This window comes from Ischnura elegans, chromosome 5 (genome assembly GCF_921293095.1).
Source record: "Ischnura elegans chromosome 5, ioIscEleg1.1, whole genome shotgun sequence".
NCBI classification, from domain to species: domain Eukaryota; kingdom Metazoa; phylum Arthropoda; class Insecta; order Odonata; family Coenagrionidae; genus Ischnura; species Ischnura elegans.
Window position 1 is genome coordinate 92840304 of NC_060250.1, and position 22780 is coordinate 92863083.

The 22780-nt window shown below is 36.4% G+C and overlaps 3 protein-coding genes across 5 annotated transcripts in view; 1 reads left to right on the plus strand and 2 right to left on the minus strand.

The window, feature by feature from the left end:
- Positions 1 to 391, minus strand: part of LOC124159262 — a 31677-nt gene extending 31286 nt beyond the window's left edge. For all 3 annotated transcript variants that reach the window (XR_006864935.1, XM_046534957.1, XM_046534956.1), the window contains exon 1: positions 176 to 391. Coding sequence is in view for 2 of the 3 variants with exons in the window: in XM_046534957.1 (XP_046390913.1) it covers positions 176 to 271 (96 nt within the window). In the remaining variant the exon portion in view is untranslated. The remainder of the gene's footprint in view (positions 1 to 175) is intronic.
- Positions 392 to 502: 111 nt separating this feature from the next.
- Positions 503 to 4417, plus strand: LOC124159263 (glutathione S-transferase theta-1-like). Its single transcript, XM_046534958.1, has 5 exons — positions 503 to 717; positions 905 to 992; positions 1086 to 1236; positions 1313 to 1499; positions 3852 to 4417. Exons 1-5 carry the CDS (start codon positions 609 to 611, stop codon positions 4010 to 4012), a joined length of 696 nt encoding a protein of 231 aa, XP_046390914.1. The 5' UTR covers positions 503 to 608; the 3' UTR covers positions 4013 to 4417.
- A 4544-nt stretch (positions 4418 to 8961) lies between these two features.
- The window catches only part of LOC124159264 (mitogen-activated protein kinase 1), a 159589-nt gene continuing 145770 nt past the window's right edge, over positions 8962 to 22780 (minus strand). Inside the window, exons 5-9 of the mRNA XM_046534960.1 lie at positions 19909 to 20025; positions 18028 to 18195; positions 17227 to 17415; positions 14211 to 14355; positions 8962 to 13411 (exon numbers count right to left, since the gene is read on the minus strand). Coding sequence (XP_046390916.1) covers positions 14227 to 14355; positions 17227 to 17415; positions 18028 to 18195; positions 19909 to 20025 — 603 coding nt within the window. The 3' untranslated portion in view covers positions 8962 to 13411; positions 14211 to 14226. The remainder of the gene's footprint in view (positions 13412 to 14210; positions 14356 to 17226; positions 17416 to 18027; positions 18196 to 19908; positions 20026 to 22780) is intronic.

Below are 22780 nucleotides of genomic sequence, written 5' to 3' on the forward strand. Positions count from 1 at the left end.
GGTTTTCAATTCAAAACAGAAACTGCCATATTTCAAATTTACGTTCATACTAATACGTTTCATAATGATGGTTTATTTCAAGAATATATCAATAGTTTTAGCCAAAGATATAACAGGTGTGAAATAACTGCACAATCGAGTCAGTATTTGGCATAAACTTGATGGAGATACTCACTCCTATTTTCTCGTGAAGATACCGGCATTTTCGGAAGGCATCTATGTATTCGTAATCAATAGGACTTTTCACTGCCAATGCTCGATGCCCTTGCATGACGAAAATTTGACACGGCTTTTAAAAATTTTCGTTGATGTTGTCTTCATTCGCATTGATTCACACCAAGCGAAAAGTGGAGGGAAACTTTTGTATATATTTTCACGCGCCTTCCGGTAAAATTTGTAACTTCCAAATAATCCTTCGTCACTGCTGCCACCTAGTGATCAAGTTAGCGACTTCGTGGAGGAACCGAAGTAGCGAAGTAGTTTCCACCAGTTTCCACTTTATGGACGGTGCAAAAGGAATCACAAAGGACACACAGAGATAAGGAGGAAGTGAAAAGACCACCTTATCTGAGTTTTAGGTTGATCGAAAGCCGTTAAGAGAATCAAAAATGCTTAAAGTTTATTACGATTTAATGTCACAGCCGTCAAGAGCTGTATTTTTATTTTTGAAAATAAACAAGATCCCATATGAATCCTGTCCAGTTGCTCTTCGGAAAGGTATTTTCATGAATGTCTTGTTTTCCATCGTTGCATATTAATTATGGTCGCTTGTATGTGTACAGATAAACTATTTTTAATCGCTGCAATTAGTCGTAAATAAACGACTTTAACGTGAATGAGCGCAACCACCGGTAAGTCGTGCCAGATGAGAAAAGAATTATTGTATTGTATGTGTTCATTTCAGGTGAACACTTTACGGAAAGTTTCGCGAAAATAAATCCTTTTCAAAAAGTTCCAGTCATTGACGACGGTGGTTTCAAGTTGCCCGAAAGGTACCAAAGTGGTAACGTAATAGTAAAGATTTTTAATTAACTTTCTGAATAAGCTCCCCAATTGATTAAAGTACAGTTTTATGGACATTGCAGTGTTGCTATCTTGCGCTACCTGGCCCGGTCAAGGAACGTGGGAGATCATTGGTATCCCCAAGACTTAAAACGACAGGCAGCGGTCGACGAGTATCTAGAATGGCAACATTTGAATATACGTTTCAACTGCGCCATGTATTTTCAAGTCAAGGTGATTATTACATCATTTATGCTCGACTGATTACTCTTGACCAAAATTTTTTCACTGTTCTGACTGATTTTTTCAGTTCCTTCAACCCAGCATAACTGGAATTGCTCCTAAACCAGAGAGAGTCGCGGATTTTCTTAAAAGAATGGAGACTTCTCTGGATCAGGTTGAGAAAATCTGGTTGCAAAATGGTGCAAAGAAATACTTGACTGGTGATGAAATAAGCATAGCTGATATATTAGGGGCCTGTGAAATTGAACAGCCAAGTAAGTTCCCACAAACCATCCTAGTTTGCAGCAAGCCTTCCTAGTTTTGCTTTTGGCTTGCTAAGATTAGCAATCTTAATGCACGCACATGCAGCAAAGGTTAGCATTGTTGGCGCAAATTGCACTTCAGGTACGTGGAATATGCCAACCTTGTCTAAGTTGCTACAGGACTTATTGTCCTGCATAAAGGCATAACCGTCATGAATTTTTCAGTGCAAACTACATAATGTCAACTGCAGTAGTCGATTTTGGGAAATGAAAGTGACTGTTGTGGTGGCAATGGTCAAAAGTATTCAGGCCTGCCTGAGAACCAACTTAGCAAGACCTTCATTGTGCCAAATCTTGGAAATTGGGCCCATCCTTCCCACTCATTTAAGATCCTCCTCAGACCAGGGATCCGTGGTGAACTGGTTGAATTGAATGATTTGGCTAAGAAAAATTAGTGGCATGCGGTGGCAGATACAGAGAGGAGCTCGGGGAGAGCTTTAGCATCCTCCCTCTGGGGTATCCAATTTACACTAAATAAAATGGTAGTTGTGTTCAGTTGTGAAATATATACAAGAGAGGAGAATCCATCCCTCCAACCCCCTTGCCCTTATCCGGGTTCTACTACTGGTTGCACACTCCAAGTCATTGCTTTTTTTCTGTGCAGAAGCAATTTGTAAAGAAATCTTAGTGCTATTAGTGACGGACTTCTGGAGTATAAGTCTTAGTACTGTTTACTAATTTTGTTATTTTCAACACTAGAAATTTGTTGAAGACTACGTCAATGTGCTGAAAAAAATGTTAGTTCAAGTTAACTAATTAATTATAAGTGTAAATTATTGAAAATAATATTTTTATAAATACAATGCTAATGCAGTAAGTTGACCATGGACTCACGCAAAGAAAATGTCAGAGGGTCTAGTCCAGTGGCGGATACATATGAAGGGTGCGGGGGGAGGGGGCTGGCACATGGTGTATATAACTTGGTGCACCTGTACACCTGACTGCATACATATTAACTTGTGTCTTGCAGTGCTTTGAAAGTTATTGGAATTTAAAATTACTTATGGAGTCAGCTGAATACGACAATCATTAATGGCAGATCTGTTTTGAATTTAAAGTTGTTGCTTAATTCTGAGAATGCATTGAGGCTATACGAAGGCTGTATTTTTGTGCCAGTAGGGATAGAAAATTTCACAGTGTAAATGAAATATGACCAATCAATAATTCTAGATTATGAGAAGATAAATGTCCAAAATGAGCCACTTGTGGATCAAAATAACATTGTTTCCACCCCTGCAAATTAAGGTGGGAATAATGTTGTGAAATCCATGAACAAAGGTGGAGAGGATCTCCAATGCTTTAGAGCATATTTCCCTAGGTCGAATGATGCAAGAGGTTAAGGAAGGAATCTTTGTGGTCCTTCTGATATTCACAGTATTAAAAATTTTGGTGGGTAAAGAGAAAGCAGTCTGAAAAACCTCAATAGGTGTGGTATAAAGATTTTTAGTCAACTGGAATGAGGAGAATTACCAACACCTGGTGAATTACTCCCTGAAAAATTCTTTAATTTTGGGTGCTATATGCCACTGAAACTCCCATTTCCAACACTCCCGTCATGGTTTTTTTCCCTAAAAAACATGAAGCTGTAAGCAATGAGCATTGTGAAAGTATTTAGGGGAACATAAAAAGATATCAGGGTCATTGTTCCTTAGCTGGACTGTAACAACACATGCTCCAGATTTGAAATACAAGAGACAATTTGAAAGAAAACATGCACAGGATTAGACTGAAATCAACCACTACTTTCTGAAAAAATTCCTTTGTTTAATTAAACATAATCCATTGTTGTATAATTAAGGAAATTATTTCTTCTTCAATATACCTTTTAGTGAAAAGGTTGGCTTTTGCGCCTCATTATCCAGTGGGTTGTGTTATCTTCAAAACAATAACTAATTAAAAAAATTCTTTTTATATTCATTTTACTTGACCAAAAATTATTAAGAATTGGCAATTTTGAACCAGGAAACAGGCAAAAATATTTTTCTGTGGTCAGTGAAATTTTTTTAATTCACAGACCCAAGGTGGACTGTGTTTGGTATTAAACGTTTTCGGAACAAGATGATTTTGAACCACCATGGTATCATCAAGGTACTACATAACTAGTCCTAGTGATCCTGCATAATATATTTTTAGGGGATGCCTCCTGTGGTAATTATTAGTTTCAGTTGTCATTTCCACAGTTAATATTGAAAGATTTCACTGAATTAAGACAGTGTGTGGAATTTACATTCAGTTCTGTATATCTGAAGTGATTCCAGATTTCCTTTATCACTTCATAATTCTCTTTCCATCTTGTTTCATTAGAAATGGCTGGCTATGATGTGAGGCAAAATCGCCCTAACCTGGCTGCTTGGATGGATCGTGTTAGAAATGATTTGAGTCCCTACTACGATGAAGCCCATGATGTGGTGAACAAGGTTGCTAAAAGATTTGGAGGAAATCCACCACTTCAGTCAAAGATGTAAGGACCTCAGGAAGATATTTATCATCTTAGAAGAATTAATCCTGTGTATATACATATCATACAGATGTATCCTAAGGGTGCATTGATTTTTGCTCATTAGATGTATACATAGATCATGTATATAGCTGAGAAGGGGTGTTGGGAACAACTTGATTTACAGAATATGTTCTGCAACTCCAGAGCATTGTCCAGGCATATCAAGTTTGATGTACTATTTTTGTATACTTTCTTAATGAATAACTGTGAATTTACTGATGTAAAGATATTTTATTATGAAAAAATATCTATCTATCATTAATTGGGTGTGAAAAAGTATTTCGACTTTTTTTAAAGGTGGGACTTTGATGCTTTTGAGTATGTGTAAATATTTACCAATTTCATAAAATAAAATATTTTTGATAACTTTTGTGTGATACTGCAATTTTTCCAAGTACATTAGATTCCGTTTAATGGGTCCACCGGTTAGTTGGGGCAGATCTTGAAGAACAGAACCCAATAGAGGAATATCCCAGAGTATTCTCCACTTAATTGGGACAGCATGCCACTTTATTGGGCCATGAGTCGGCGATATAGACTATCGAAATTAAAAATTTTTTATTTTCAGAATACTATTTTTTTATATTTTCCTCCTTTGATTTACTCTTATTTTTCACAAATGTTCCTATTCTTACCCTATTTTGAAAGTTCTTGATGTTATACTATCTGCAATAGGATAGGACCTTTCTTTAATAGGACTCAGTAAATGACATTCATTCAGTGTCACCCGAGGCTGTGAAAAATATTTTTATCTAAATTGTTATAATTCTTAAAAATCATAATAAATTAACTAAACTCGCTGATTTATTAGTCAAATTAATAGTTCAATAAACCTATGTTGCATTATAAACATTCTTTAGTCTTCTTTCTATCATTTCAACGTTTTTTATGCCCATATACAGGATAGTTCGCCTAATTGGGACAGCCGCTTAATTGGGGCAAAGTGCACAAGTCCCGATATGTACCAATTAACCGGAATCTACTGTACCAGGACTTATTGTGATAAAGTAGAGTTTAATAGGACTTGGTGTTAAATAATCATCCCTAAGTCGATGTTTTATGTGGTCTATTACTTATATTGGGCTCATAAATTACCTGTCAAAATGTTTGCTCTATATAGATTAGCCCTAAATGTGATGTAAGAGAAGAAAAGGGAAAGACAATGAACAAAGACTTTTCAATATACTTGACATCATCACACCTCTTATACATAGAGCCAGTGGTGCAACGAGGGGGGGGGGGATAAAACCCCCCCCCCCCCCAGAGCAGAGAAATTTTTAAGTTACATCCATTTTACTTAATTGCAATAATATTACTTATAGAATAGTGTAAGGATTTATAAAATATTCCTCAGAAAGCCATAAAATTCACTATTTATTCTAAAGTTTTTCTGGGGAGGGCCCCACACCTCCCAATTACCCTGGTGGATATGCCATACCCCCAGTATTAGTTGAACCCCTCATAGCCTTAATTCCTAGCTTTCCCCCTGCATAGAGCAGCATACACAGTGGCCTGGGTAGGGTTTTGCTGGTTTCCCTCATTTCATGGGAATATGCCAAGGAGTTCTATTATTCTAATACCCGAGTATTTGCTGTGCATTGGTTTAAATAACACTGGTTGGAAATAGTAAATATTCCAGTACCCTGGGACGGTAGGAAATAAACACTTTCTAAACAGATGAGATGAATTTTCACAAAAACTAAACCAAAAATAATATTCCAGAAACAGAATCATTTCTGAAATCTCTATTAGAACTTGTTAGTTCTCCACCATTCAAATTTCTCAGTGGCTCAATCTTAAAAAGGTACCCTTCAGAAAGTATTTGAAAAATTAACGTTGTGTTATAAGCCTTTTTACAATATTACTTTCTTCCTAAGATACTTAATCACAGCAAATATCTCAGCAACATGCATTATCTTGAATGAAATAAGGTGCAAAAAATATAAACTTATAAGAAATTCCCCGTCATTTTATCAGGGTTGTTACAAGATTCCCAAATTCATGTCCATTGACTTGCAGAACTAAATCTTTTTTTTCCCTCAATCGCTTCCACATTCTTCCATGGACTTTTACAAAACATTTTTAAGGATAAAACCCAGTAAGGTACAAAAAAATCTAAAAGAATAGATTTAAATTCAACTTATTTTTTCTTAGTAAACACAAAAAGTTCCTCCAAAAACTATGCACCAGTGCTCTTACATTGAATTAATGTACTTCCAAAGACATTCACAATTTACTGTGCCTAAGTCACAAGTCGTTGGCTAACCAACAGTGTGCCAGTTCTTTTCATTTGTACATCATAAAAAATCTCCCCTCATGCCTAGGACAAGATTTTCTCCCTTCACCCTAATTTCAAATCCCTTTACTTTTCCCTGATTTCTACGAGGAAAATTTGTTTCTATTAAAACTAGTGCCCATAACCTCCCAATGGATTACTCTTAGAAATGAATTTTCAACCTTGAATTGTTTTCTGCATTTCTCATTACACTAAACTTCATTTTTGATGTGGAAGCAGAAAAACTGCCATTTGATAGACTGATGTTCACCTTCTCAGTCATGATAACTAAGACACAAGTGCATTTTTAAATTACATAAATAACTACGTTGAATTATAAATTGTTTTTCATTTCATGAAGCTCATACAAACCTCAAATACCAAAGCACCCAACCCACGTACCCGGACTTTTCCCATCAATTAGGTGAAGTTTTGCAACTTTCTGAAAAAATACTTGACTTCCTTTGAAGAAGCTTTTCACAAATACATAATTGTAATTTTTGGCAAAATTAATCCATGACTTTTTTCCACGCTCTAATTATCAAGCAATTCATTTTGTGATGCATGCCTTGTTTCTGAGAAGTAAATGATTTGGTAGATGAAAAAAAGCCAATTTATCAAGTACGTACCAAAGGAAAGCATCACTTTTTAAGGTATGTAGCTCCTTTTTATAAAACAATTTAAAATAAGTTTATTCATAGGGCAACAATTTAAGCACCTGTAATTAGTTTTGTCAAGATGAGATTTTCAACTACATGCCTACACTTTGCTCATTAGAGGGGCTCAGCCTTCCCAGAACTTCCAGAAAAGGCCCGTGGCCGTCATTGGTCACTCTGGCCAAAAACTTTTGCCTGCCATTCGTACCTTTCTTGTCAAGAATCGTTTTTTGTGATATCTAATCTTAGCTTTCAGGCTAAATTAACTCTTAATAAACACTTAAATTTTCTATATACATATTTTTAATCGAGATGAAAAATATTACATATATAGAAAATTTAGTATTTCGACAAGTTTTCCTAGGGTTTCAGATGATTTTCGAGGCGATCGATTCTGTAACTTTCCATCGTATCTCATCTTGATGACCCAATACATTTGCATCAGCTAGTCAGAGGTTCGGAAGTGGATTTTTAGTACGTGTATAGAAAGCATGAATGCAAATATCAGTTCCAATAGGAGTTTCAGAGCAGCAGCATCAGTTGATTTCCCAATGAAGTCGTCTTTTTGCATTCATGAAGGGAAATAAATTACCTACAAGAATTTAAAGGAGTCAGTGTGAAGAGCATGCCTAACTGGAAAGAACTAACACAAAGCTACTTATGAAGAATAGGGATCTAGATCAAAACTCCTCCCACCCTTCCAGACAATCGGATTCCTACTAAGTCACACACAAGTGTTCAAGTATGAGGGTTAATGATGGAGGTGACCCCACGTTAACCACCAAATGCATGGAAACTAAGTCTAAAGGTGTAAAAATCAGCCTGAGGAAAAAAAATAAATCTTATTGTTAAACAGATCATTTTAAAGTTGCCACTATTAAAAATTATGAATTCATTAAATAAACAAGCTTTCATGTAAATTGTAGTACAAGAACCAACTTGAAGAGTTGTCTTGGAACAGAGTTCAGCAGGGAATAATATTTTTAGAAGCTGAACCAAATATGTACAGCAGACTCCCGATTATCCAGCTGCGGTATATCCGTGCACGATTTTCACTCTCACTCAATATTTTCCGCTATCTTTATAAAAAAATAAAATCCGAGTTAAAATCACCAGAATTGCTGCGTTAATGCTTGGATAAACCGGGCTTATTACTTCAGTTAGAATCCCCTTCATAAAACGGAAGCGATCGCGCGCTAGCTGCATTCACGGGAGCACCATGTTCCTGTTTTCCAAGCCTTGCAGCGCGCGACCGCGCTCCGTGACCACGGATACACATCCCGCAGCAGTTGCAACCTGGGCAACTTGTGCAAGAGGCAACTACGTGGCATGGTGCCTGGCAGTGTAGTTTCCGACTGCGAGGAGTGGTTTTGAAGCATTCGTGCAAACCATTTTCTGTATCCATGATCGAAAAGACACTGATATGTGGTTTTCAATACCAGGCCTTGCATGGAGCACAAATAATAGGAGTACAACCATGTTTTCGCCGCTAAAAAGATCGCGAACTGGTAAAGAAAGCTCTCAATGAGTCTGGGAAGCATTCTAAAAAAACAATTACTGCATAAATAATAAAATATATTTTTTTTGTCGTAAATTATGAACGTTGAAAAACATTGAATTTAAAGTTTGGGTTATTCGAGTGTGTTGTATGTAATTCAGGGGACGCTGATGGTCCTACAATATTGTCCTTGCTATGAGCCTAGTCCCTTGGCCAACCAAAATTTCCCTGACAAGTTCCGAAAATCAGGAAACGATACGGTGAAAATTTTAAGGTCAGGGAACATCTTTCAGATTTGAGTACAGTATCTCTTAGTCAGCAGCTGAGTGCCCTACACTGCCCCTTAACTCATTGCCTCTTTAAAGGGTATCACTTTTGAGTAACATACCTATGTTGTAGGTAATGTTCTTGTACACACAAGCTAAAAATTAAATTAAGAAATCAGATCTAAAGTGTTAAAAAAATCTGGAATAAACACCCTTGCCTTCATTATTTGGTGAAACTATGGAAGCTAGAATCTTGCAGGAAGTTGAAAGCTAGTTGATACTAAGCCCGTTCATCAAATTAAAAACAGCGTGCCTTCTCTGGAATGTGCAATTCAGCCAACAGTTGGATTAGACCACCTTCTGAGTTGTTTGAAATGATCAAAGAATCCAGTTGTTTGCAAGTCAGAGAAATCTTTCATAAGTTTCATCAATAAAAACTTAACAAATGCCAACAAAGCTTTTTATTGCAGCACAACAATTAAATCAATAATACTGTACGGAGAAAAATCTGGAAATGTCTTCATCTTGGCAGAGAATCACAATGTGCCATTGGAATGAAACGGTATCAAACTTAGCTCATTCATCCTCCATGCCAGATTAAATTAGCCATCGAACCACCATATTTATTGATAAAAGTTACAGGTACACTATTTGGGAACGGGGATCCCCTGGGCCAGAGAATAGTACACAAAGAGCAACAGATATCAGATCGTCAACCGTCTTCCCCTCTTTTAGGTTTCTCATTTTTTACGACAAAAATAATATTATAACCATTCAAAAATTTGTGACACCTAAAAAACCTGGCCACCTTAAAAAGGAGACGTTTGAAGGAGAGAGATAGAGAGAGATACACCAGGAAGTGACAAAAATTGGGAAACACAAATGATGTGCAAGACATATGGACAACAGTTAGTTGACCACATAAAAATGGGGTAATTTATAGGCAAACAAATGGGAAAAATACTCGCCACCTCTCCGACATGATCACTTTTTTTTTTCTTTTTATTATCATCATTTTTTTTCCAGTTGTCAAAGTGAACGCAAACATAGGGCTAGGGTATCCACAAAAAGCACTCGCAAAAGAGTGTGAAATAACCTTCCCACATTTAACAAGCACACACACTTTCAGCACTCTCTCCTGTCATACATTCTTTTTTTTAAATCTTAGAACAATTTTTTCCCCAATCACAAAAAAAAAAGACTCAGACCTCTTTCGACAGAGACTAGTTTTAAGTCTACAAACTTTCTTTTAAATGCTCACACATTTGTTTCGTAACGCCACTTAAAAAGATCCCAGCAAGTGCTGCGACATCAACAAAGAGAAATTTGGACACCTTGTCAACCCCTCGATGAAGGGATTGGCATTCTTCCGTGGGGTGACCACAATAAACCCCCAAATCACTCATTTTTACAACTTTATACAAAGACAAGGTAGAAAATATATATAATATATATATATGTATATAAATTTATCTTACATCAATCCGGATAAAGTTATCACGGCTTTCCAAGCTGACTGGAAAACTTAAACTTTATGAGGATTGTTTCCATCCATTGGAAAATAATCCATTCCATCACTATGAACAGCTGTGAACACACAGAGAAGTTGATAAAAGGACTAAACGCTTATTCAACATTTTGTTTCCATGAGAATTAGTTGAGAACCACAAAAATGGGAGGTGAGGGAATTACTCGAACAGAAGGTGATTTCAGTGGGTGGGTATAAAGACACTTAACAGAATTACTTTCTTTTGGTTCGCTCCTATGAGAAGAGCTCTTCCATTTACAACATCATGGTACCATATACAATGAATAAATATGTGCAGGTTGCACAATAACTGCCTCCACACAGTATGCACGGACATTTGAAATTCCAGTTTGACATTCTTTATCTACCGTACTCAAAAAATTTGACAAGCAATTTTCAGGGAAGGATGATATGTGTTGGAGACACAACTAGTTGTTGGAATATATGACTAAAGGGTTGTTAAAAGTGAATTGATTTAAACACGCTTTTTTTTTGATGATTCAAAAAATGGGGAAACGTCTTTTTTAAGACTATCCAATTATACACGTTGTCAGATGATTCTTAAGATCCAACGGGACCACGAGTTATTACACACGATAAAAATACGTTGCTGCAAAAAAATAAATAAGATTTGTGTTTACTGTTCCTTCCATACGCTTTACACTAACTTTCTTTGAATTATACAAATGGAAGGTCTTGTGAAATTTACTCCAACAAAAGACATGAACACCACACAGACTAAACAGAAGAAACTATTTTGTGTGTAATGAGGCACAGGAAATCTTCTCATACAGACTTAAAAAAGTCGATAACTATGACAAGTTTAGGCCAAATATTTCTTAAATTCAACTCTCGCTTCCCCTTGCTTCCACTTAAAGAGGACTACACAACCATTATTGATTAAAAAAACATTTCAGGCAGCAGCTCCTCAGTGAAATTATCTAAATTCAACAATTACGGCCAATTTTCGCTCTCCAATAAAACAGTTTAACTTGAAATACAGTTGAGTCTCGATCATTTGTTTACAGTGAAGGCTGTTTCTTGCTCTTAGTTTTTTTTTAAACAATCACCGCTAAACTAATTAACCAGATGAATGTTAAAAACAACCTCTCATTCACAATTAAACCGATAAAGAATTTTAGAAGGGTGTATACATTCAATTCATGAATTTTATGTAGAAAGTGATGTCAACTTAGTGTCGTTTTCTGGCACTTAACAGCTAAGAAATCACTCTAATACACCAAACTCTGTGTACAACATCATATTTTTTTCTCACATCACTATGATAAACAAATATTGGTCTCCAAATCTCTAACTAAATTAGAGATAAACTCACCACAAGTGGCTCCTAACCATATGCCAGTTTCTTATAATATGAAAAGATAGTAGAATGACCAATGATGTCAAGTTTAAACCACAAAAAAAGTAAGAGCATGGAAATGTGAGGCAGAAATACTTGGGTGTGGCAAGAATGAAAAAATGAGGAAATCAATAGAAGTACCACAAAGATAGTATATGAGAAGGCAATGAATTATGCAATGAACATAAAGTGATGAGCACACACAATGAGAGTTTCAACCAGAGAGAGAATAGAGGAGTCAACAGTACAGGCATGCGCAAAACTGATGACATGATTTTTTCAGACCAGAGATACCAAGGGCTAAGAAACATGAAAAGTCAAAAGAATGAGTAGAAGCTTTGCATTCAATGAAGACCTCAGAGCAATATTCCACCACATTGGGTCTTAAGTCATCCATAGACTTACATTACACACAAATTGGTGAAAAGCTAAAGGCATCTGAGTAATTTATCCCCACCTGCGATGGATGACATGAAAAATTGTGTTTGAAAAACAGATTCAAAGCTATGGATAGAAACAACTCAGATTTCACACACAGAAATAAAGGGAAAATCTTTCAAACTTTAATTAAAATGTATTTGTAATTCATTGTATCATTAACATCAATCATATTTTGGTTGATTTAAAAAGGTGGCCTAAAATATGCAATGAAAAACCGTGAAATGCAATCGCTTTTTTTACGTTCCACATACACATCTTTCCCTTCACTCCTATCACAAACATGCAAACGAGAGTCTACTGTTTAATCATTGGAGTTTATTGGTGCTGAAATATATCGACCTGGCCAAGGTTAGCATTCTGTGAACACCAATAAGGCATTCAGGAGCAATTTCCATCTAGCTAGGGAAAGTAACGTACGATAAATATTCAAAACTTGTCAACACCTTCAGCGTTGTCTTTTTCTTAGTTTCTAGTTGACAAAGGTGGACAAGAATCCACTTAACAATACTACATATTCCACCAGGACACTGCTGCCTCCTCAACTTCAAACTGAAAAAATATTTAAAAGAGAAGTGAGCTATGGGGGTGGGTATTCGGGGCTGAACGTCCCTTCTAACGTTACCACACCACCCCCTTCACTCAAGTTTTAAAAATATCCAGAAAGTTGCTGCCAGCCCCCCCATACCCACAGAACAAGGGGCCAGATCACAGCTAAATTCACCAAACGCACACCCAACCTTGTTTCGTCCCGTCCTCCACTTGATAAATACTGACAGGGCACTCGGTTCTTTGCCCGTTGGACAAAGAAAATATCCATACTTACTACTCAGCGTCTACCCCTCGAAGCTAGCTTGAGGGGTTCAGTCCTCGTTCGATGTGTTTTTCACGAGAACCATCTTTCGTATTCCCTCCCCCGGCTGAGTGCGACCAAGGGGCAAAAATAGGTTGTTGCTGTTCAGGCGCATTGATGCATGTGGAGGAAAATGGGAAGCATATCCCATACGACCGATCCATCGACAATCAATGAAGGAGGAAAAAAAAACATTAAAAAACACTTTTTCTATCGTTTTGGTCTCTCAATAAATAAACATTCCCCTCGCGTCCATATCCACAACAAAGTGTCACTAACTGCCGATATAGTTGTTTTCCCTTTTCTCCTGCACCAAATCTTGTGGTTGTGCATCCTCCAGAAGAGGCATTCGAAGACCCCAAAGTCATTCCTTCCAATTCTAAGAAGCAGCTCTCCTCAACCTAGCTTCTAGATATCAGAAGGAATTACTGGTGGTTTGATGATGACGACGATGATGTTAAAAGAAGCTACTTCCAGTAGATGGTTTGTCCTGCAAAGAAAAATAAGACTCTTCACCAACATTTTCCATAAACATGTGAAGAACCTGAAATTTTCTAAAGATAGGGAAAATAATTGATACCATGCCAAAAAAAAAGACAAACAGAATAATAATATAATACATTTTAAAAGCAACAGCAAAATATCAAAACAGAGACAAAGCTCTCAGAATGAGAAGATGAGGATAAAGCATCAATTATACAGCAAAAATATGTAGCCGAACCCACATAGATTATTAATGTAAACATATCATATGGATTGTCCTGCTGTATGGCAGCAAGACCTGGACACTTAATGAGAGAGAAGAAAAGGATATAGGCATTTTAAATATGTAGAGCAATAAAGGAAAATACCCTGAGTGGCAAGGGTCACGAAAAAGGTAATGTTTAACATGTTAGGGGAAAAATTGATTCTAATTATGCAGAATGCTAAATAAGAGAGGGAATACCAGGTCTGGTCATAAAAACCAGCTTGAAAGCTTGGTCAAAACCATACTGGAATGAAAAGAGGATAGAGAAAACCATGAGGGCAGACCTAGACTAGACTTCACAGAATGCCAATCACTCGTAGAAGTGCAAAGACTGGGCTTAGCAGGATAAAGTGGAAGGCTGTAGCAGACCAGTCGAAGAATTGTAGCCCGAGAAGAAGACATGTAGCTGCAAACTTTACAGATGAAAATTGGGAATGTGAATTTCAAGGGTTTTCTACAGGGAAGTATGCGAGTATAATAACTTAAGAACCATCAAAATAACACAAAAAGTGATAAACTAAAAAAACGTTCGAGCAATTACCTTTTAGTTGTGGACTTTACATATTCTGATCTTGAGATAGCTTCTGTTTGTAGAGCACTGTTTCCTCAAAAATGAGTTCCTTCAGGCGCTCTTTCGGTAAATCATCCAGTTCCATGGCAAAGCGGAATGGTTCCTCTGCAACAGGCTGAAAAAATAAACAGCATATTGTTTCAATGACACTGCATCACCACAGCTACAGTTTTTAAACAAATGAATAACCAAAACGAAGTTTCTTTATTCTTCAGGCCATATTGGACAATTATTAGCTTGCTAATGGCTATTCATTCATGCACCAGAAAATGATCTTGTCCCCAGATTTCTTATCTTGCTCCCTTCAAAATTTCTGTCCATTAAAAGTGTTTCTAGCTGATCAAAACAGAAAAATTCATGCATAATCCCTGGTTTTTTGGGGAAATTTTACTAAATTCAAGGCTAATCTTACATAATTACTGCAACAGATACAAATTCTAAAACACCCAAAATGACTTCAATACTTTTAAATAATATTATACTTAAGTATTTATTATTTTACATTTCTGAAAATGGGCATTGAACTGACAAAATTATTTATGCGAAACAAGTTTGAAATAAAAGATTTTTGAAATTCTAGGTTCATATTGAATGAAAATTAAACTTCCTTTTTTCACATAAATATTTATTTGATCACAACTGTGGTTTTGACGCACAGCGACATGGGCCTGAGGATGAAGTAGTGCATCAAAACCGCGGTAGTGATCGAATAAATATTTATGTGGAAAAACAAAGTTTAATTTTCATTCAATATGAATTAATTTCACAAAGTAACAACAAAAATCAACAACAAATTCTAGGTTCAAGCAAAAATTCATGCATTATTTATTCTATGGACTAAAAGTTCACGCAAAATAAGGTGGTTTCCTATTTTTTTTTAATTGCCTTGATCGAAAGATTATTACTCCCTGAGTACGTATTTCACGATTTTAGATTTTTTAATGACGATATCTATTTTTTGAGATTAAATGGAAAGTGAAAAATTTTCAAGCACGCAAAAACGCGAAGGCTAAGTATGAATGCTGGGAAAAGTCCGTGTGACATCATTCTGGTTCTGGCTGCTGCTGTTTGAGGCCACTTTGGTGTGAGGCTATGAGCGCCACCATGATGCAGGCTGCTAGCAGATAGCGCTTGGCTTAAATAAGAATTATTAATACCTTATCAAACAAAGGAAACTTTCCAACCTTGGGCAATTTTAATAGGTGATTATTAAGAGATGTTTCCCTGAGCTCTATGCCTCATGCATGCATTGATAATCTCAGATGATTTAAAACTCCTGACTACTTGTATAGCATCTGGGACCCTGTGACGTCACATGGAGTGGCATCGCATGGCCACCAATCTGGCCTTTTTGAAATGAGGTTAAAATTGACCATTAACATTCATCTAAACTGGGATTTCTAAAACCAAATAATTTGTATATTATGAATACATTAATAGTGGGTAACGAATCGCAATCAATGCCTTTCGTTTTCTTTGATGAAGTAAACTACCCTATTCCAGATTCTCCTGGTTTTCCTGGTCAATGGACACCCTGATTAAACACTTAATATTTAAGGTGATACTAATAATATTTAGTGCAAAAGAGACTCAAAAAGTGAGTACTCTCCTCAAATGCACAGTGGCATTCAGTGTGAAAGAGAGAAATTACAAAATGATAGGTATGGTAACACTAATACAGGGTAAGTTTTTGCACATCTTGTAGTGAAGTCATTGGAATCTCTTGCTGACATCAATATCTCACAGGATATGAATATGTTTATCTCTGATTTTTTAAATATTTAAGCAAAAAACTGTACATTTATAAATAAAATATATTAGCAACAAATAAGGTATTTTCCAGAGAACCAACCCCAATGGTATTTCACAGACGTATTTTATCTACTCCAAAAGAACTATCTTTTTGTTTTATATGCACACCAGAAGAAGAAAATTGGAGATTGTTTTGCAAAAAATGCCAATCTCTGAGTGTACGATTTTGGTGAAATATTTCTCATAATTCATGAGAGGAATATGTGTAACCATTTTTTAAAATTAAATATAAAGGTTAAAAGACGCATAATTTCCAATTTCAGGTATATAAACCTCTTAATAAACTATGGGGAAATAAACTGAAGATTAAGTTCGTCATCTTTCCCCGCCTTCCCCTTCCCCCATCAAAACGCAAAATCACATCTGTAGCCTAAAATCCCTAATGCGCGAGGCGCACACAGTAAAACTTTTAGGATTTCACCTAGACTCAAAACTAAATTGGACTGCACACATTTCAGAGATCACAAAAAAACTCTCAAAATCACTGTACGTATTGAGGAAGCTAAGCTTTCTAATCCCCTCAGAACATCTCAAGTCCATTTACTATGCTCTTTTCAACAGTCACTTGAGTTATGGGCTAGAGATCTGGGGTAATGCCCCAGCTACAAAATCTGTTTTTCTGTTACAGAAAAAAGCCATAAGAATAATAACTCATTCTTCCTCAACCGAACATTGTAGGCCATTATTCAGGAAACTGAAAATATTGACTGTTTACAGTCTGTATGTATATTGAGTACTTGTACATGTCCACTCCAATCTCCAGTCTTTTACAATTAGATCCGACATACATGACCACGACACTAGAAAAAATAATCACCTATTTGCAGGTCAAATGAGACTAAATATAACACAAAATTCCTTTGCAAACATGGGCATTAAGCTCTTCAATCAATTACCTGAGTCTGCAAGAGGAAGCAACAGTACAAAATTCAAATCTGTTGTTCACTCCTGGCTAGCATCTAAATCGCTGTACTCCGTGAACGAGTTTTTTACTCAGGCAGCAGATATGGTTTTCTGAATAATCCTGTCTTTATTTAAGTTGCAAATTGTAATTATATGTATGTACAATGAAATGACGAGGTCAAGTGTAACCATTTACTTAACGACCAATAAATCTATTATTATTATTATTATTATTATTATTATCATGCTTCAAAAAAGATGCACTTCTTACCTCATCGGCTGGGTCATAATATTGCTCCAAGTATGGATGAGCGAGAGCATCTTCCACCACTATACGATTCTGAGGGTTGAAGGTGAGCATTTTGTCCAAGAGGTCAAGTGCCTTGGCATCTGCATTTGGGAACAACTTAGACCAAGGGACCTTGGGTTTAAAGGGTAGAGACTGCAAGTAGCTTCGAGCCTAAAATAACAATTGAAATGAATAAATATTAGAATACTTAATTCCATTACAATCAGGTCCCAGGAGTACTGGGCGTATTAACACATTAGCTGCAGCAGCTATAGTGCAAGTATTCCACTCAGCACCGGAAAATATGCCTAGGAGGAAAGAGCCTTTCTTTTAGCAGTAATGGGTAAGATTATTTTAATGTAACTTTTCCTTGAATCAAAATTGAAATATTGATGTACCTATTTCCTTCTAGGATTAATAGGCATTTGTAAATAAACTTCGTTTTCTTCTTTGAGTGGTGAAATAATGGGGACAAAGCAATTTTTAGCATATACATTGGCAATAATGAGTTTGAGCTGTAACGAGTCATTTTCCAGGGATCTTCACAACTCAATACAATGGATTTCTACTCCACAAAAAATTATATGTACATGACACAAGAATAGAATTTCTTTAGGAGGCATTCTGTTTCAACTCACTTTGAAATCTCTAAAGAAGATGACATTTGATATCCTTGAACAACATAGTAGAAAGCTGGAGTGGATAGAATTGACAATTTCATTGGCTTGATGGGCGGTATTAACAGGAGAGGACATTAAGTTCAAAAGAGCATGGTTTCTATACCTTTTCATTGATGATACACTCCAGATCCTCTTGAGTTGGGGAACCTAATACCCCTAAGATGTGATTTAATTGGTCCAGGTAATGTTTTCCAGGAAATATAGGGCGATTGGATAGCATTTCTGCTAAAATGCATCCCACTGACCAGATGTCGATAGACTTTGTGTAACCCTGAAACAAAAAGAAGACAAATGTAATTACAATAGAGTGGATCAACTATGAAAAAATAATATAAGTACACCCATCATAATACCTATTCAAAAATCATCATTCTGTATTAGTGCGAAAGATCCACAGAGAAAAAAATCATTCGCCTTGACCGGGATTCGAACCCGGATCCCCCGATTTCCGGTCGAGTGCTATAGCCAGTTAAGCTATTGAGGCGTCATTCTTCCCTGTGGATATTTTCGGACACTACCGGACAAGATGTTGCTGGATTGCTGAGCATATTATACCACACGCAGTCCAAATCTTGTGCACAGCGCCACAGCCAGAGAGCAGGCCCGGACATAGAACACAAAGAGGTGTTCGCTCTAGACTAGTTTTTTTTAACGTATACCGGGACTAGCCGCGGTGATAACTTTTTACCGGAGTCACCTGCACTTTAAACTAGTCTAGAGCGAACACTTCTTTGTGTTCTATGTCCGGGCCTGCTCTCCGGCTGTGGCGCTGTGCGCACGATTTGGACTGCTTGTGGCATAATATGCTCAGCAATCCAGCAACATCTTGTCCGGTAATGTCCGAAAATATCCACAGGGAAGAATGATGCCTCGATAGCTTAACTGGCTAAAGCACTCGACCGGAAATCGGGGGATCCGGGTTCGAATCTCGGTCAAGGCGAATGATTTTTTCTCTGTGGATCTTTCGCACGATTGTGCATTGTGGGTGACTCCTGTAAAAAGTTATCACCGCGGCTAGTCCCCGTATACGTTTAAAAAAATTGTGTATTAGAGTTTACCAAAGGGTCACCAATGCGCATGTGGGTTCACTATGAGCAATACCCTCTGATATAGCTCAGCCTAGATACAAACACAACACATAGATGATCTTCTGGTTAATGTGATTTTACAGCATAACAAAATGAAGTCAGAGCACTTGCTTACTAGTATAAAGAAGGCTAAGAAGATTTTCTTTGATGGTACACTCAGCCTTGAGGATGAGCCCAGAGTCAGAGCTTGAAACATTGGCTAATATGGATAAATTAACCCAGTGGGAATCCCAAGAAGAGTTTACTCACATTATTTGCCGGGAAAGCATCATATCATATTTCAAGATTTTCTTTGTCTAATAATAAAAAAAACTTCTGAATGAACAGCAGCAAAATCTTCTTCTGTGTTTCTTGGCATGCAGGAGAGATGGTTTAATGATATATTTTATCCCAAAATAAAATTGATTTCAAATTAAGAAGAAAACAAAGCACTAATTTATGAGAAGTAAAACCAGTATAGCTTCTTACTGCATTGTCAAGTAAAAAGTCAGCAATCAAAAACACAATAAATCCTTCAACTCACAATTCCATTCCATTTCCCTAAAATCACAGATTCTGCCAGTAAGTAGTTCTAATTAAAATAATCGAGTCACAATATTATTCACCCACTAATTCATTTGCACATTACAGCCAACTCCAAAATAAATCCATCTTAACTTGAAATACCCTGTAAATGTATTTGAAGCTTAATGCTCCAAGAAGCTAAGCATGCTGATTAGAGCTGGTAGAGATAATGTACTAGACAAATGAAACAGTTGCCCACCCAAGGAGAAGAGGAGTCACGAATCATTGAAGAAGGACTGAGTAAATTTTTATGCATAACGCCATAAATAAAATTGCTTTCAATTACAATTGCATACATTCAATTACATTTAGATTTAATTAGATGAACATACCTTTGAGTTTAACATTATTTCCGGTGCTCTGTACCATCGAGTAGCAACATATTCTGTTAAGAACCCGGTGTGATCGTGGTCAGGATCAGCCACTCGGGCTAGTCCAAAGTCGCAGATCTGAAAATTTTTGGCAAAGAATTTATTTGAAGCTCCAATACAGTGAAAAAAATAATAAAAATCAAATGAAAATAATATATCACTCCAACATGAATGAGGAATAAATAATTTTTATGATGGATGACATAGAAGCAGGAAAATGAGAAAAATTGGCGTAGGAACACAATGAATCCCTGAGTGTTTGGCTTTTCTTTCACAGATAAATTAATTTGTTGGCAAACACAATGACGGCCATCATACACAAGAAACAAAGAAAAAAGTGATATATTATTATTTACCGACGATACGCTAACTCTGTGACAAAATAGAATCTCCCACTGTCTTTGGCCTTAACACATATTTGAACTAGGACAAATATTACACAGATGAATTGCCCCTACCCTAAATAACCAGGAATTAATCAATTCTTTCCCATTAAATTTGGTTCAATACAATAAATATTACCCAATATTACGATACCTCCACTGCACAAACGCTCAACAATCGGCCACCAAATCTAATCCATTAATCTAGTACTACTAGTGCCACTAGATGAGCAGATTTGATTTGGTAAGCGATTGTTGAGCATTTGTGCAGTGGAGGCATCGATTATACAACTGAGAAATTGTGTGGAAAGTCAGGATTGTAAGATAATTCGTGCTTTATTGAGAAAGCACTTGCCAAATTGCAAATCATTGCATATGTATAATCATTGGAACAAAATATTTGATATCCCATTACTTTGAATCTAAAATGAATTCACTGTTTAGAAGAACTGCAGACATCAATTCTGTCAAAATCCATGCCTTAACAATCCATCATGGTCACCTGTGGTGTCAAAAATCCATTTACAGTCCAGCCGCTGAGATGTCTGATGACAGTTAGAAGGGTCTAGTTAAGGGTGGGGGCAAGGTTGCCAGGTAAGAAAGGGAAACGCCCACGTCACATGTAAACAAAAGGGTTCCGCAAAGAAAGGAGCCAGAAGGGACGATGAGCGTTAAGGACACAAAGGAAGAATTCTTTATATTGGTGATTCTAAGAAAGGGCTTCTGTAACCCTTTTATTCCCACTGGGCCGATATATCAGCCCTCACTGGTTGAGCAAAAACTGCCAGGGGCCGATTTATCAGCCCGAATTATTTCACTTTTTTTTCGTGATTGTGGCCTTTTCAACGGCTGTAATTTATGTAAACCCCCATAATCTATCCATGGTTATATGATGCAAATATATCCTTTTGAACTGTCATCGAACAACTCTCACAGGCTGGACTGTAAATTCAGTTGCTCTGTGACCACTTGCTATGACCGTCACGACATGGTGGGAACTTTCAGTGTAGGTAATTATGACTTTAATCATGGAAATGGCCGTAAACAGAAAAAATTCCAGATATTAAGGTAAAATAACCAAATTTTCCTTTTATGATCAAATTCATAGATTTTTCCCTATATGATGTAAGGATTAGGGTGAGTTAACATGATGATAATGCCATCTGACAAAGTATTAATGACACCAGACTTATATGGGTCCAATGTGCTCCTACCCATTTTAATCAAAGGTCGTTTGGTTTCACTTGTAAAGGGCAAGTTTCCCTCGGAGAGACTTTATAAGTCAATCACCACAGGAAGCATCTGCAATTCATTCTCTCCAGAAGAATCACAGATGTCCTCCAATTCCCAATTGACAAGAAAACCAACTGACCAATAATTTTAAGAAATGTAATATGTTATAACTCGGACAAAAAAAGCTCATTTCTTGACAGTAAAGAGCACTGCTTCATGACCATTAAAAAGGAACAGAAGTCTACTAATTAACACTACGAATTAGGAAACAAAGATCGGAATAAATCAATTTGAGTATATTAAAATAAAAACCAAAAGAACGGAAATTATTAAATGTTTACAGAAACACAATTATTTGATACAAATGTCTGTTTTGATAACACACCTAAAGAAAAGATGCAAGTCGTGAAAGAATCAAAGTAGCACAAATAATGTGAACAAAACAACAAGAAGAATTCAGCGAACTGTTTCCTAAGTAAATTAGATAAATTTAATCAAATGGAATGCATTATCAATCTGAGCTTTACTCCAATGGCTTCAATTTCAAAGTTGCAGTATCATTTAAAAATACCCCATTGCCAAACATCCAAGAAGCAGCAAATTGCATGGTAGCATTGCATACTCAAAGAAATTAGCATTAAAAGTCACTTGGAAACAAATAAAACATGAGGCAATAGGAAAAATTGCAATTCCACAAGCACTACGGGGAAACATTACTCAATGCTTATATTAAAGTCTTTCAAACTGAATCATAGTTTTAAAACTACAACTGTTTCTACTTTCTAGCAAACTTGTGAATATTTCCATGGTGGCTTACAATTGGACTTGATTAAAGCTTACTTTTGGTGATTGATATAATGTATAATGAATGAATAAAAACATTTATTAGTAAATAAAAGAAAAAGAATAACAAAAAAAAGATATGAATTCCACAGTAAAATTCCGGGAATGCTTCACTTTGAGAGAGACACATTTGAAAAAAATCAGGTAAAATTACTTCTTCCTGGATGTATCACATAATCAAAATAATCGAAGGTGCTGAAGTTACGCACACTAAAATCTCAAGGAGTAACTTCATAAATAATAGTTAGTGGTGGCATTCCCGGAGAGAGTATAATTAAAACACATGGAACATAGCAGGCCGGATTTAGGGATTTTGCCCATAAACATTTAGTGTAGCCCATGTTCCAGAACATTTTCAATACCATGAAGAAAAT